The sequence below is a fragment of the Chinchilla lanigera genome, unplaced genomic scaffold, assembly GCF_000276665.1.
Source record: "Chinchilla lanigera isolate Chin_1 unplaced genomic scaffold, ChiLan1.0 scaffold00011, whole genome shotgun sequence".
NCBI lineage: Eukaryota > Metazoa > Chordata > Mammalia > Rodentia > Chinchillidae > Chinchilla > Chinchilla lanigera.
The window spans coordinates 33063776-33080464 of NW_004955412.1; the positions used below are offsets into that span (position 1 = coordinate 33063776).

The window sequence follows — 16689 nt, forward strand, 5'->3', positions numbered from 1 at the left end:
GCTCTCAGTTATGCCTACATATTTCATTTGATCCCCAAAAGCCTGCAGGAAGAGCACGGATTTGACATTGGCTACTTTCTACTTCACTGGCTCTGAGCACCTCATTAGCTATGTAAGGCTTCAGTGTTCTGGATTAAATGGGAAAAAGGACAGGAAGAATTTAGTGCTTATTAAATGTTCAACAAATATTAGCTTTCTTTCATGAGGAATAATAAGAAAAAAACATATTTTCCAATTTGTTTGACTTCCTTATAAAATTAAGTAGTGAATCAGGTTAATTGATTTCCTTTGCATTGCAGCATCATTTTAATTTTGAAAGATTTCTAGTTTGTGGAAATGTTGGCTGTTGGTCTTTTGAGACCCAATTAAGAGTCTGCAGTGTGTCTGTCTGCCTGTACAATGAACTTGGGTTAGCTGTGTAACCTCTCTGAGCCTCAGTCTTTTTCCTGAGATAGATGCCCATGAAGCGGGATAATACTTATGGAGTTATTATGAGAAAGTTGCAGAAGGCAGGAAATTCCGGGGATATAGCTCAGTGATGCAAGCACCTGCCTGGCAAGCTTGAGGTTGTGACTTTGATTCCAGGTTCAAAAAAAAAAAAAAAAAAAAAAAAAAAAAGCAGCAAATGTTCAACATCTGGCAAAGATCTGGGCATAGAAAGTGTCCAGTGGTCCTTAGGTTTCCCATCCCGTCTCCCCTCATGAATTTGTTCTTAAAGACTCATCTGAGGATGGAAGCAGAAGGCAAGGGAACTGTTCATGCAAGATCAGTACAAACCCTGTGCCCCTGTGCAAGAACATGGAAACAGCCAATCCTATCTGGACAGCATGTTCACATTAAAGCATCAATACTTCTCTTATGTCTCCATGTGAATCAACTGATGAAGGTACTCTTAGCACTTTCTTAGTTGGTAGCCAAACTAACGGAGCATTTGCACTTGCAGGTAGGTGCTGTAAAATCCAGTTTACACTAATACACCCAGAAGCGGGGAAGCATGGAGTGATGAATGAATAGTATTTAATTCATTCTTCTGTGTCTCCATTAGGAATGGCTGAACTGGGTCAGGAAACAAATCTCACACAGACTTCCTTCCACGTGTCAGTTCATCCTGAAATGAACAAATTCCAGGCTTCAGAACCAGTGGTTTGTAACTAATCCCAAATAAATCACTGGATTTTCCCCTGGGGCTTCATGATTTTCCAAAGAACAAGAATCAAGGAGAGAGAGAGAGAGAGAGAGAGAGAGAGAGAGAGAGAGAGAGAGAGAGAGAGAGAAAATGAAAAAAGTATTTTGGTCAGAGTAATAACAATGCAACTGAGGTTACACCATTAAGGAGCTTTGGGTATTTTCAAGCTCTTATTTGGGATTCTGAGTATCTCTAGTCTGATACCCTCTTCTTGCAGAGAAAGGCTGGCAAGAAAGTGTGCTCTCCTTGCCCATGTCAGGCTGCATCCTGTGTGTTCACTTAAAGATCCTGTTGATCTCAGAGTCACTAGTACATCAGAGCAGTGGACAGTGTCTGCTTATAGGGTTGGGAGTGGTATCCATCCCAGCTTACAAACTAAAACATTCCCTATGGCAGCCAAAGTCTGTACTTCTCTTCATGTTTGTTTCTAGAGGTACACATTTGTAGCAGCACCAGTAAATCACATTTGAATAATACTTTATATTTAACATGGGATTTTCACATTTTGTATCTTATCCATAAAACACCTATTTTGAGAAGGGAGGAAAAGTATTAATAAAATTAATACATTAGAAGGTCAAATGATTTATGTAAGTTTATACAGTTAATAATTTTGAGGTCTAGGTTTAATATCTGATATCCTGACCTGAAACTTAGAGCTTTTTCATCAAAAGATATCACGGATCCCACTGTACTGGAAAGTGCATTGTATCACGCACAGAGTTTTATAGGGAGGAAGGAAAGAAAAGATGGAGGGAGCATTGGATTACTTCTGTCAAAATAAATACCTTCATTAGTGGAGGCACTAATGGACATAATTCTGACTCCTGTAGGTACAGATGGGATCATCTACAACATGCATTTGTGTCCCCCTTTCAAACTCATTGGCTGTTTACACTCAAACAGGTTACTAAAATTCCACTAATCAATACTTCATCTGTCAATAGGAATCATAATAGAATCTCCTATAACAGTAATGGTGAATCTATTACATTGCAGCACAGCAGACACACAGAGCCCTCTATGTCGGCATGCAAGCCAAGTCACCCCAGCAGCTGAGCATTGGATAATAGTTGTTTTTACTAAACTAAAACCTCAGTATTTATATTTAATAGCAGTGTTGGCACTTTGCAATAAATAAGTGGGTTTTGGGTTTCAGTTTGAGCACTGGTCTGTAAAAGGTTTTCTATCACTGCCCTATAAGATTCTTATAAGAATACCCAGTAAAAAACTCAAGTCCCTGTAAAGTATCTATTACACAACAGATTTCCACAGTGTGGTAAGTATATAGTTGCTGGTGTTTCCGTTTATTCTTTTAACGTATGCTTTCATGATTTCTAGTCTGGTTGTGATATTCCTCACAAATGTAATCCCTCCTTCAAAAAAACTTTGCAATTTTCAGCTATATCTTTGAACAAGTTTTTAGATCCCTCTGAGTATCAGAATCTTCATCTGTAAAATCTAGAAAATAGTAAGGATGATTGTGTGTCTTCTTTTGCCTAGAAATATTTTGGTTTGAACACTGAAATTCCTGTGTCCTGGGGAAGTTCTCAATTCCAGGTAAACTGGGGAAATTGATGACTGTAAAAATAATATCTACTAGCAAGATTAACATAGGAAAAACATTAGAGGTTATATATGTAAAGCACCTTTTGTATAGAGGGCATTTAATAAATGATAATTTTTGATAATACTATACACACTGAGAAACTTTGGAGACTACTTAAAGATTTTGAAGATATTTAGTCATTTGAGTTTATTCTCATGTTTCCACAAGAGCCTTGTAAAAACACATCCATCTATCCATCCATCCATCCATCCATCCATGCATTTGACACAAACTTTACCAGCTATGAGGTATGTGACAAAGAGTTCGATAAACAGGACAATGAGTAGAGCACACATTTTATTTAAGAGAAGCCAACAATCATACAATTAACAATCCAGAGTGGAGATTCTTAATTAGAAAGGGTGACAAAGGAAAATTTCTTCGAGAAGCTAAGATTTAATGAATAAGACAGAACAAGCCATGTGAACAGTAGGGGTAAACGTGACATGCTGTCCAGGTCTAGGGTGGGCCTGAGGTGTTTGGGGAGGAGGAGACACCGGCAGAATAAGAAGGGAGTAACTGAAAAGCAGTGTGGGGGGGGAGGCAGGATGCACCTCAGGAAGGACCTCCAAGCCAAGGAAAGACTTCCTGCTTCTTCTCTTCATGCTTGTGCTGGCTCATCTCTTGGCTCTGTATGGATGAGAAAGAAAGTCCCATTCAAGTATATTTTGCTTTAGCCCGAATCCTATCCTAAACAGATAAACTTTGTAATAGGCTTTATGGATACACCCAGCAGCCTGTATTAAAAGGATTTGTCTGCAGACTACACATGCTTGGTGGAAACTTTAAGAGCTTTCTTATCTCAGTTACACTTTCTGCACGAGGTTTTTGACACAGGCCTGAGAGTCTTTGTGCAAGTCTGGAAACCAGGAAGGTCCAAGGCACTTCAGATTTGCTCTTTTAATTCTGTAAGACAAAGAGCTTGTGATCTTCCATCAAAGGAACCCTTGCTTTGAAAGCTGTCCTAGAAGAAGTGGGCATCTCAGAGCCTTACCACCAAGTGAGAGCAGAAGGAAAAGTGCCACTGGCAGCCACAAATGCCATCTGGGATCTGCAGCTCTACATGTGCTGCGCAGACAAACCTGGCCCAACAGCTCATGTGTGTTCTCAGCCCCACAGGCCTGCACAGTGCTTAATAAAGCAGCTTAATTTGGATTTAATAGGATATCTACTGTGTGCTAAAAACAGCAAATTGCTATTTATTAATGATATAATTATTAAAACTCATCACCTGGGCAGTAGAAGCTAAACCAAGGGTAGAATAGTTCCTTAGAATGTGTTAGATAATAATTAACTTATTTAATTATTTACACATTTGAATTAAAATTCAATAATAGCGAGATTAAACCGTAACATAATGTATTAAATGTGAAACTGTATCCAAACAATATGGTTCATTTGGCTTCTGTCTTTCTTCCTAAATATATCCTAAACACTTGTTGGCCTTTCTTTTTCTAAAATTGGTATGTTTTCCAGACACAGACCTCAAATGCCAGCAGACTTCAAGTACATGTACGTGGAGGTAAATATGATGACCTTTTTAAGGGAAGTATCAACTCTTAAAAATCTAATTTGTGGCTCAACTCTCTTTTCAAATGTGCTCAACTGGGTTCTTGTCTCAGACCTTTGATCACTGTTTTAGTTACTTTTCTTATTGCTGAAACAAAATGCCCGACACCCAAAGTTAAAGGAGGAAAGGTTTATTTAGCTCAGTCTGCAGAGGTTTCAGTTCACAATCCACTGTCTCCAAGGCAGGGTACAATGGCAGACAGGCATCGTAGAGGAGAAGCAGGTCATGGCAGACAGAAAGTAGCAAAACAACAAAGGACAACCACAGCTCTTTCGATCCATCATTCTTATCCAGGCTACTTAGGGCAGGTAGCACTCACACCCTTAGTCCTAGTGCCCTTGATCCTAGCACTGCAATATGAATCAATTCCAGAATCACACACTCTAGATCCAACCATATCCAAAAAAACCCCATCTATGATTGAAGGAGGCTTTGAGGGGACATCTAGACACAGCCATAACAATCATATACTTCCAACTGCTAACATAATTTTCCTGCTTGGGTGTCCTTCATCAGCATATTTAAAAGGGATTAATCAAACAAATGTTCTATACAATAGGTGTTCCTATAAAACAACCAAGGTTCTGCTTGCACAGATGTCCAGCTGCTGTTGAACAAATCATACCCTGGCTTGCCTTGGTACCTCTTTCCCCCTTCCATGGGATCAGTAAGTATCCATGCATTCCCTTTGGCTTTGTCCACAAATGCATCCCTGCCTTTCCATCATTACAGGGCCAACAATTTAATCCAGGCTTTGGAAATCACCCGTACACATAGTTCTCTCCGACTCCAGTTTCTCTCTCTTCCATTTTTACACATGGTTAACAGATTCTTCTAAAAATACATTTTTAAAAGCTATGCCATTCTCTGTTTGAAAATGCAAATACTTGCCATACCTATAGGATGGAGTAAAATCCAAGACCTCAGCCCCAAGCTGTTCTACAGCCTGTCTCTACTTTTTTCCATTGACCTTATATTCCAGTTTCCATTGATTCTTAGAAAATGTATTGACTGTCTCTTCTGAATTGACACTGCAAATGCACATTTACCAACCACACACGATATTAAAACTCATTTATTGAGCACTACACATTGCCGGAAACTGCTCTCAGGATATTTCAGAAGCCTGCTTCTTAAATCCTCAGAAGAACCCACTGAGCCCCAGCATCCTATGGAACTATTCACTAAATTTTGTAGATGAGGAGGGTGAGGTACAGAGAGGTGAGTCAACTTCTCTGAGGGATACCCAGTTAGAAAGTAGTAGAGACAGCATCTCCATCCTACTCTAAATTGCCTCTTTAGAATTCATATCTTAATGTACTTGACAGATTTCTGCCTTCCCATCCGTGCCAGTGTAATCCCATCCCATCTGAAGTAGCTTCACTTTTTTACTGACTAGATGATTCTTGTGTGTTGATCTTCAAGAGGCTTGTTCAAGGTGAAGGCACCTCTGACACTTGCATGTGCTGCAATCTTCCACCAGCTCTTAAAGCTTAATGTTTACATCATTTATTTGGCGTTCATTTGCACAGTTTTCTAGTATATTTTGCTTTATTAGTTAGGTTGTATGCACTGTTTCCTCAGACTGTAAGTTCATGGAGGACCAAGGAATCTGGCAGTTTCCTGCACGACCCTCATACCTAGTACACAGGTGTGTATATAGTATGAATTCATACAATGTTTATTGAATGAGTTTTAGCCCAGTCCCAAAAGGAGACTTCTACCATTAAAAATCATGTCTTTCTATTAGTGCTTTCCTTATGCTATCCCTTTTGCCTAGAATATCTCTCCGCTTATCCACAGACTTGATTAATTTTACTTATTTCCTGAGGCTTCATATGCTCCTCCTGTATGCAGGAAGCCTCCATGACATCCATCTGTAGGCGGGTTTCAGTGTTCTGGTGTTTATCCTCTGCATTCTGTAACATCTGATTCATCCTTCTCTGTCACAATCCATTGAAAGATCAGACTTCTTTATCTGTTTCTGCCTCTTTAGGCTGTGAACTGCTTGAGGACAGGACTGTGTCTTACCTAGTTTGTTTCCAGTGCTTAGCACTGTACTAGTACCTGGCAAGGGACCCGTGGATATTAATGGAATGAATGAGTGAATGAATGAGTGAATGAACATAGCCTGCATGATGAAATGCAAGATATGAAACATATGCATGGGAACAATATAAACATGTAAGTAATCCTACCTCACAATTAGGTAAAAGCTTCCTTATGGACATAAATTGGCTAAAACCATACTGCAGCCTATCCATTTGTTTTAATTTTTTTGTCGTTGCTGGGAATTGGACCCAGGATCTTGCACATGCTAAGGAATTGCTTTATCTTTGAGTTGTAACCACAGTGTCCAATTTAATTTTAAATACTGACAATGTGCTAGATGTTGCCACCTAGAAAGTGATACTTACAATCCCCTAACACCTTGCATACTATGCCAGTTTAGTTTTGATAATTGGGATTGCACCTCCAGCTAGAGCTCCTCACCTCTATTCCCTGAATGGCTTGTCTTTCACATTCATCTGGGGCAGTTCAAGCTGTCATCTTAGGCAGGACTAAAAGGATGGTAAGCACTTCTCCAACTTGTGCTTCATGAGTTGGATATTTTCCAATTGCTGGGGGTGAAGGGGGGACAATTCTAGATGATTCTTCCAAGCATGAGATATGATTGTCCCATTTAATACACTGGCTGAGCTGACAGCTCTGGCCCCAGCCACCTCCCATCCTGCTTGGGGACTGTCCATTGTTCTCTAGTGTATGATTAGCAGATTAGCTATCATGTAAGAAGCCAGGAAAATGAACTCCCAGTAAGCCCTTCCAAAGCAAGAGTAATTCATTACCCAGCCTGATTTCCACTTAAAATGTACTTTAAGCACACTTCCAACTACGAATCCTAAATCACCCTGTGTTCACAAAGTCCATCATTTTTTATTTTATTGCATGGCATTGGCATGACATAATCCCTTGCAGAGCATCTCAGAGTGCTTTACAGATCAATAAATTACTCACCTGCACAGTTGGAGCAATGTCTGCAAGGCCAGCAAGACATTCTGCAGGCAGCCTGTCCTCTGGGAGGCAAACAGGGCTGTGTGGGCGCCAGGGACAAGCAGGAGCAGAGACCAGGCAAACTTCTCGGTAGGGGAAAGAGTGCAAAAGCAGAGGATGCTTCGATTAAAGCTCTGTAAACAAAATACATCAAAGTTTTTACTTCTGCAAGATCAGTTTAAACAATTTTAGAACGAAGAGAATTTAGAAAATTGTACCCATCAGGAAGTCAGCAAATCAAACACTCAGTCATTAACTCATCAATTACTTCTCTGTCCTAGATGGCCCAATCTGGCTTTTTAAGTGACACAGCCATAAATTGCAATGTTATATATTAAAAGTTGCAGTTGTAGAGTAGAGTCAAAGTCTCTCTCCAACCTTCACAGCCACTCTCCATTATTTCTTTTCTTTCTTTCTTCTTTCTTTCTTTCTTTCTTTCTTTCTTTCTTTCTTTCTTTCTTTCTTTCTTTCTTTCTTTCTTTCTTCTTTCAGACAGGTTGTCTCTATGCATTTCAGGTTGGGCTTGAGTTCACTCTGTAGCCCAGGCTCGTCTCAAACTCACGATTCTCCTGCCTCAGCCTCCTGATGCTGGGATTACAGGCATGAACCACCATGCCTGGCTTCTCCATTATTTCTGTCCCACTAAATATCTTCAAAAATACAGGTACATGTGTACATGCATGCACACACACACACACTCTCACACACACACTCACTGGCTCTTTATCTGAAACTCAATGTAGACTTAAACATAAAAGTGATTAATTGGTGCTTGTGCTATGCAAAACACCCTCTCAGGACAGTAGAAAATTCATTGATGAGTAAAGCTTATAATTAACATCTTATATTCAGATAATTTATGGCACAGAAGGAAAAGTGAGACAAATGTAACCTAAGAGAGTCCTACTTGGAAGTATCATAAGGAAGACACTATAAATGCTGTCTGCTCACCAGAAAGGGGAGCTCATTACTTTTGGATGTTCCCTAGAAGGCCACATGGAAAGAGTGGTAATCCTTTAGGCCTGGGGTGATTCTAATAGGCATAGTCCAAGAAAAGCACCTAAGCACTGATGTCTACAGTGATAGGCTGGAGATAAGGACACAAAGGAACAGCACATGCTATGAGCCATAAGTGCCCCCATTCAGTGGAGTGTAGAGCATGACTGGAAGGAAATACTGAGGAGGGACAGGACGAGTACTGAGAGGAGATCTCTCCATCATACCCACTTTCCTTCTGGATGAGTGTGAGCAGTGGTTGAATTAGAGAAAAGGCCAGCATTAAGATTTCGGAAGCAATCTGACTTTAGCAACATTATCATTCTGGTTTTGGAATGAAGAATAAGTCATTCTGCAACTTCCCTGCATTAACTATCAGAACAGATGGCATTGTGTGCTGGGAGGGCAATGAGCCTTGGGATTGCACCGTGGAGCCTTGGGCTCCACAGAACACATAGGCCAGAAAAGAAGTCCATGTGAAGAAACACGAGAGCACTAGATGGAGAGGTCTATTAACTTTCCAAGAATGAAACTGTCCGATCCAGTGTCAGTAAGACTGAAATAATGTGTGCTAATGACCCCACTCTGATGCTTTTGAAAACATGGAGCAGGTTGGGAAGGTGGATCCCTTGAAGAACCTTTATAATTCAGCTATATGAATGTATGTTGAACTTTTACTGTGGAGACAAATATGAAAAAGTCATGGTTCAGGGTTTCAGAAAGCTCATGGCCTAGTGGGTGAGTAATGCTAAGCAAACAGCCGTACTGTGCTGTCTACAAGTGCAGTCTGGGAGCTCAGTCAATGGCACTCTCAATTCATCCACTTGAATTATAAACCATTTGACAGATTAGACAAATGAGTAGCCACATAGAAAGCCAAATATCACATTGACTAGTGGTAAAGCTGATGCTATAGAATTATGATCAGAAGTGTAGCAATTATGAGCTTTAAAACTGGACCCAGGAGTGAGACAGGTGTACAGAGGCAATGTGTACTGCAGCACAGACCTGCCCCTGTGGGTTACTGCTGCAGTAAAACAAGCAAGAGGAGCACAGCAGCATGGAGGAGCTAAAACAAAAGACTTCAGGGAGTGAGAGTCCTGTCCCCTTTGAGATGAAAATGTCACCTCTTTGGAAAGAGTGATTTAGGGGAAAGAGACCTTCGGATAGACAGAGACACAGACCGGCCAGGTGTGTTACAGCTAGCTGACGTTATTTTCACTTGAAAAGGCAGGACTACATCTAAGCTTTTAAGGAGGACAGGAGGTTGTAGGAGTGGTGAGGACTGCAACAGGGAAAATGGCCTTGTACTTGAGCTACAAAGCATGACTTAGAACTTCCCAGGAAGACTGTAAAGAACAATGGAGATCCACATGCCTGGTGACCTTAAAGGACAGGATGGGTCAGCAAGTAGATTAGCAGAATAGAATCCCTGGAGATGGCAGTGAGAGTATCTGCTGATGCTTGAATCTGAATGGCCTCATACACTAAGTAAGGAGCCTGGTTATGGCCAGATAGGGAATAGGGAGCAATCTGAGCTCCTAAGCAGTGATGTGCTTGATCAGAATCACATTACATAAAGACAGCTTGGAGTGCAGTGAGAAGAATGACTCGTGGCTATGTGGTGGAGGTGGGTGGGGTGAGGGTGGAGATGGGAAAAAGGTGTAGGCTAGAGGAACAGTTACTGCAGCACTGCAGTGCAATTTGTACCAGTTCGGACTCTGACTTTGTGTTTATATGGAGGAAATGCAAGCTAAATTCAAGGTAAGATTCTTTTCATTACTAAGGTAATTTTTCTAATTTGTAATCATCTACAAATGTAGTCCACATATTTGTCTTTGGGATATTCTGTCGACTACCATTTTAAGACACCAGAGAAATGTATCAGCAGAAATGTATCTTATTTTCCTTCCACCTCTTTTGTCTTCACAGTATCTCCCAAAATTGTAGAAATTTCTTCAGATATCTCCATCAACGAAGGGAACAATATTAGCCTCACCTGCATAGCAACAGGTAGACCAGAGCCTACGGTCACCTGGAGACACATCTCTCCCAAAGGTAAGAGCAGCAGCTTGGGCATGATGTCAGCAGAGGACATGGGAGAAGACCACAGGCAGAAGCTTATGGCACCGGCTATCACTCCAAGGGCGTCTGTTTCTGGCAGTAACAAACTCATGGCTCTGCAGAGATTTTGATGTTCTCTGCAAGACAGCCATGTCCTCTAAGATTTCAGAAATCACAACTGACTATCTCTCCAATCCTTTGTAAATCAATCACAGTTGTTTCTGGGTAAAGTGGTGGTTGAGATGTTCTGGGTGAACTTGACATGTTAAGTTTAAGAACACAGGGATCTACTTCATTGGCATTGCTCGGTTGGCAGTTTTGAGAGACAGAAAATACAAATATGTAATGATGATGACAGATTTAAATGGTCGTATTCCAAACAGGAACATTTCCTAGTCTGTCCTCGTCAGTATTGCCAACAATCTGGTCAATACTCATTTTTGTGGTTTTGTTGTTGTTTTTCTCTGATTGATCCTAGATAATAAATATAACTTAATGTGTGGCTAAATTGCAAAATTCATTTGGTTTAAATGTTCAGATGTTAGCTAGACCAGACTGAGTGGTGCTTTTGAGAACTGAATATTTAAACTGTTAGAAGTTAAGACAAGATGTTATTTGTCATTAAGTTAGCTTTTATTTGGAAGCAAGTAACATAAAGTTATTTCATTCATTCTTAAGTATTTAATGAGTATTGTATCAGCCCCAGCTCTGTTCTAGGCACCCGAGAATATAACAGTAAACTTAAATTGACAAATTTATGTTATCATGAATTCATGTTTGCACTAGACAGATGACAAGCAATAAATAAATGGATGTAGAATATAACAGGAGCTCAGAAGATAGAGCTCTATACCTTGACCAAGTGACATGATGTTTGATCAAGGAAGGCCTCCATAAAGCTGGCATATGAACAAATACATGCATAGAGGTCCTGAAATTTGCTGCCTCTTACTGGATAATATAAATATTTATGTACAATTATGCATGTGTGTGTGTGTGTGTGTGTGTGCATGAGTAGAAAGTGAAGTCATATGTCCAACTGGGCAGTGTAGGCTTAAGGAATCCAAGGGCACCATAGTGGAGGTAATTTGTTTATTGCACCTTAACACTGGGAGAAAGTGACTGGTATGAAACTTAGCTGAGAGTGATCTTGACATCAGTTCTTTTAGAAAGGAAGAGTGGAGAGGGAAATTTGGACAGAAGGAGAAACTGAGCTGTGATGTGGTTCGGTGGAACACCTCTGCTGACCCTATGGGGGGTTTTGAAGCTGGGCTAGCCCTCCAGAAATGTCCTCTGTGAAGGTACTGGGGCTGGTTCTTTGTATCAACATAGCAGTCCTCCATTGAATTTAGGCTGTTTGCCAAAAGATTATAACCTCAGGCTAGGAGTCTGTCTTCATATAAGATGAGCCATGCAAAGGACTGAATGCTAAAGACTGTCCACCAAAGCCTGTCCTTCCTTGGGGCAAGAGCCCTCCGTTCCTGAAGGTGTCAGTGCATCAAAGTGCCCACTGCACTGGAACATTCAAGAAAGACAGAATAGAACTTCAATTGTCCTCAAAAACTGAATTTCCTCTCTCCAGTGGCCACAGTGTATGGCGATGGATGTTCTCAGAGAGGGTGTGCAAAGATCACTTGCCTTTACCCTGAATTCCTAGGAGTTGTCCTAGGCCACTATTATTGACACTACCTCTGTGAACAAAGAGATCAGTGACAGCTACTTGTGTCTCTGCCAGTCTCTCCATTTGAAATGACCTTATGTGCGGACAGTCCCCAAATCTAGGTTATGACCTTGCCTGAACCCATATCACTGGTGATGTAGACTGGCTCTGGCACTTCCGAAGGATGGTCCATTCTAAGGACAAACACCAAGTCCACAGTGTGTGCCATTCATCACAGCGTCATGCAACATCCCAGTGCTGCTAGTGCTAGGGCAGTCTGTGCCTTTCTGATCTGCAGAGCATTTATCATCGGGTTAGATTTCCTTTGCCTCATGCCAAGAAACTAGCTCTGTCTCCTCTTTGATATCTTTTCTTAATTCCACCTCTGAGTGGTCAGTTCTTTGTCCTTGTAAAAGTGCCCTTTACTTCTGCACATTTCCTTTTATATATGCATTTTCCCTTACTCTTTTTGGTTCTGCACTTTTCTTTTTCTCTCACAGTCTCCTGAATGTGTCTGCTTTAATTTTCCACATTGCATCCCTCCCTATTTCCTCTTCTCAATTAGGTGGTCTCCCCTTAAGAGCTGAGCCTATTCCCTGTGTCTCACTGATACTCAAGCTGCTGTGTCTTGGAGTCCTGTTTTCCCTCTATTGCGGGCATCAAGCAGATGCCCTTCCCCAGAGGACTTTACCTGAGCCTGGGCCAGATGCTGCCATTTTACTGAGGTTTTAGCTGCTATGGAAACAGAAAATGGATCACGGAAAGAGGGGCAGGATGATCACAATCTATCTGAGGATTAGAGTAATTTACATGAACAGCTTTGTCCACATCCTGGGCCTGGATTAGCTCTCCGAGAGTCAAACTGATGGGACATGCCATGCAATAACTAATCATCTCTGAACTCACCGGAGTTCTGTGTTCCCACTGAATGATTATTTGGAGATCAGAGATGTCATTGGGCTGCTGCCAATTCAAAACTGAAGTTGGAGACCCTTAGCAGTCAAGCCCTCATCTTTCCCCACTAGATGTTTCCAAGACAGTGCTTAAATTAAATAAGATAGGACAGGCTTCGGGCTCCTCAGAGAGAAAGATATTCACCTTTGCAGAGCCTCTAAAAGCAGTGAGATATTGTCATCTTTTGTCCCATTCTGTGAAGTTAGATCAAGATCATCCTTAAGTGGTTAAATCAAGATCATCTTTCTACACACATACGCATACACTCACGCATGCACTCATGTACCCAGAATGAATAGTTGGTCAGGGTCCTTTGTGCAACATGATGATGGCATTGCACTTTTTTTTCCTCCAGACTTGTTCATTTGTTCTGTACATTTTTGAAAAATCCTACTTTCATCCATCATAACCCATGGTGCTGCTTGCAATAAACTCATAATTAAAGAGTATTTTGAGTCTTAGCCACCCTGTGGGTGGAAATGTCGTAGAGAAATTTTAACCATGATCTCAGCAGAGGCTCATGCAGTTTGCTACAGGAATGCCTAGGATGAATATCTGGCGGAAAAGGTCAAGAGGCCTTGCCCAAGCCTCTTCATCAGATGGAGATAATGTCAGTTGCCCATGGGCAGGATGGAGAGGGAAGTAGGGGCTTCCAAACTCTCTCTTGGCACAACCATTGAGTGCAAGAAGTAATTTTATAAATGTTATTTCCAGCATCATGACTTTTTTGCTCTCCTCATTAATGTATTGCTCCTAGAGTTCAAGAAGAAGGTGCACCAGCATTCTAAATATGCCTGTTCTTGCTCTGTGCACCTGCTCTGAGGGATGCAGAGGTTTGCACCTCCGTGAGCCTTAGCCTATTCAGGAAACAGAGCCCCATCTTACTGTTCCCAAAAGGAAAAGCCATCTCTGTCTGCATGAGGGTTTACTGACACTTGGCCTGCATCCCTGTAAGTGTCAGCACAATACTTTCAGTATAGGGGCGGCATTGGTGGAGCCACAGTGTCTTTCAGAGGCCATTGAGGACTCTGCACCTTGTCTTTTGTTTTTATCTATGCATGTAAGAACGCATTTTAGCACAGCCAATGAACACTGGGCTTTCATTGGTACATCCTTAATGCTGTCTAATTCTTCTGAGTCTTTCCTGAGTAAGCAAATATATGAGCTCTCTCCATTTCTCCTAAAAGATGCTGTGCAAGACTACACCCTTCACAGAAAAGTATTCTCTAGCTCTCTCTAGATTCTGTTGGGTGGTCAGCTTCCTGTATTGGCAAGTTCCTAGGAGGCCATCATAAATCCCAGGTGATAGAAGGGGTTCAAATATTAATCCATCGGTTTCTCTATACAGTACACTTGGAATCAGGGATCAATGAATGATTGAATGGGGCTCCTTCTGTGTTGCACCTGCCTTTGCCTTTCCCCCATCAAAACTTATTGACAGTACCATCCTCATCTAGGCTGCCTAGAGAAGATTTTGCACTAAGCTGAAGGACTTAGGTTTCCCAGATTGCTATTCATTTTCATCACCCTATCCCATTAGTTCTTTGAGGTCAGGTCTGTGTCTCACTTATCTTGTTTCTTCACATTTTAGCATAATGCTGAGCACATACAAAGCATTTAAGGAATGGTTGTTGTTTGGTGAACAGCTGTGATACTTTCCCTGGCGGGGAGGGGCTGCATGTTCTTCCAGTGCAGACTCCACCCTGGTGCTGGTGGGATTCTCCTCCACCTTGGTGTGAGGTGGAGACCTGTTGTGTCTCTTGTTGAAACTCTGCTTTCAACACACCATCCCTGGTCATCACAGATCCTCCATCCCTGGTCATCACAGATCCTCCAAGCCTCTCCTGAAGCCTCCTACAGGGGATCTGCTGTGGCAAACTCAGTCTCTGCTTGAAGAAGAAAGTCGTTTTCCATTTTATTTGTACCAAAGGAGAGAAGGCTGACAAATGGCTTTCATGGTGGGTCTGCTGGGAGAGCCGGGTGCTGTCTGCCATGACTCCTTGGCATCTGTCCTCTGAGGTGTGCCTTTCTTGGATATGGTCCTCACCTGGCCATTATGGGCCACCTGCCCTTCCTTGCCTTGCTCTTCCCCACCCTCCTGGTGCTGAAAGCCCAATGTCTCCCAACCAGGGTTTCCTAGACCAATCCTGGCCAGTGAAAGGGAGGGTTAGTTTAAACATATTTAGAAATTTGTTGTCCCTTGTACTTTAAGAAAAACAAACAAATTAGAAAAAAGAAAAATATTATGGTACCCAACACACACACACACACAACACACACACACACACACACACACACACACACTGCGTCTCCCTCCTAGCTCACAGTATGTGAATACAAATGAGTTACAAACTGAACCCTTGTCTCAAGAGCATATAAAGCTCTGAAAACAGAATCAGAGCAGAACTGTGCCCATCGTGTTCCAAGCCAAGCCCTTGTAATGGAAGCCCTTCTCTTTACACAGCCTGGGATGGGTGCTTCGGCACACCCTCTGCATGCATATCTCAACCAGCGTCCTCTGCAGCCAGATCTTCTCCCTTCCTAGCCGGTTCTCTTGCTATGCTTGAAGAAACGGTGCAGGCAGCTGGTTGTCCTGTCTCTGGATTCTGAAAGTTTTCAGAGTTAGCAAGTTGGTGAAGGCAAAGTGACCCTGGGGTGGGAATCTTCTGCTTGCCAATGCCCTGAGTGCTTCTTGCCCACCACTCCCTGTCCTCACCTGGCCACACGCCCACCTATTTTCCTATTTGTCACCACTGACTTTGCCTTCTCCCCAGCCAGGCAGGACACTGAAGTACTAATTGGCACTGGAGGTATCACAGCTTGAGTTCAACCAGAGCTGGCAGGCGCCATGACTCTGGTGACAGCTCTGTGAAAAAGTGTCAGGAATGGAGGTCTGGCATGCCATCAGCTGACTGCAGCACCCTGGCACTAATGAGCAGCCTGTCAGCACCAGCATCAGGGTCCCCATGTGGCACAGGGATCATTAGGATGGCAGACAAGAAAAACCACTCCAGCAGAAGGGAGCTGGGAATGGGAGGAGGACGGAGTGGAGCTAAAGGCATCACCTTAGCCACAGATGGCGCCTTCCAGCAGGAAGAGGGAATGAGGGGGAGACCCAGTGGGGGAATTTATTTATGTCACACTCTTGGAATCTCCTTTTGGTGGGCGTGCCCTGCCATTAATCAATGCAGTATTTACAGTGACCCAAGGGGAGTTGATACATGTATTAACTCTGCAGTCCTGGCTGTGCTATAAAACCAGAAAGTAGCCTAAGTCTCTGAGAAACAGCACTTGGAGAGAGACAGAAAGACTTGGGGTTTCAGTCTTTTTCATACTTGTTAGAGCAGGCACCCTGCTCGGGGGATCTACTGAGAGCTGCCAGCTGCCTGTCTCCTGGTGTAGTGTCACAATCCAGGGGAGTAATTGCAAGAAGATGCCTTTTTCTCTCTGGTTTCAGCACAGAGGTAGGGGTGGGGAAAGTCTAGGGCATCCACTCTTCATATCTGCTTCCTAAGAGCAAGGATGCATTACCCAACTTGTGTGCTGTTCTGCCTGAGGCCTAGCACTGGGCAGCTCTGAGTTTCCTACTGTGCCTAGCC

The 16689-nt window shown here is 42.3% G+C and overlaps 1 protein-coding gene across 1 annotated transcript in view; it reads left to right on the top strand.

Annotated features, from left to right (window-relative positions):
* Ntm (neurotrimin) overlaps nucleotides 1–16689 on the top strand; it is a gene marked incomplete at its 5' end in the record, with an annotated part of 414849 nt that overhangs the window by 284531 nt on the left and 113629 nt on the right. The window contains 1 exon segment of the mRNA XM_005378573.2: nucleotides 10345–10470. Coding sequence (XP_005378630.1) covers nucleotides 10345–10470 — 126 coding nt within the window.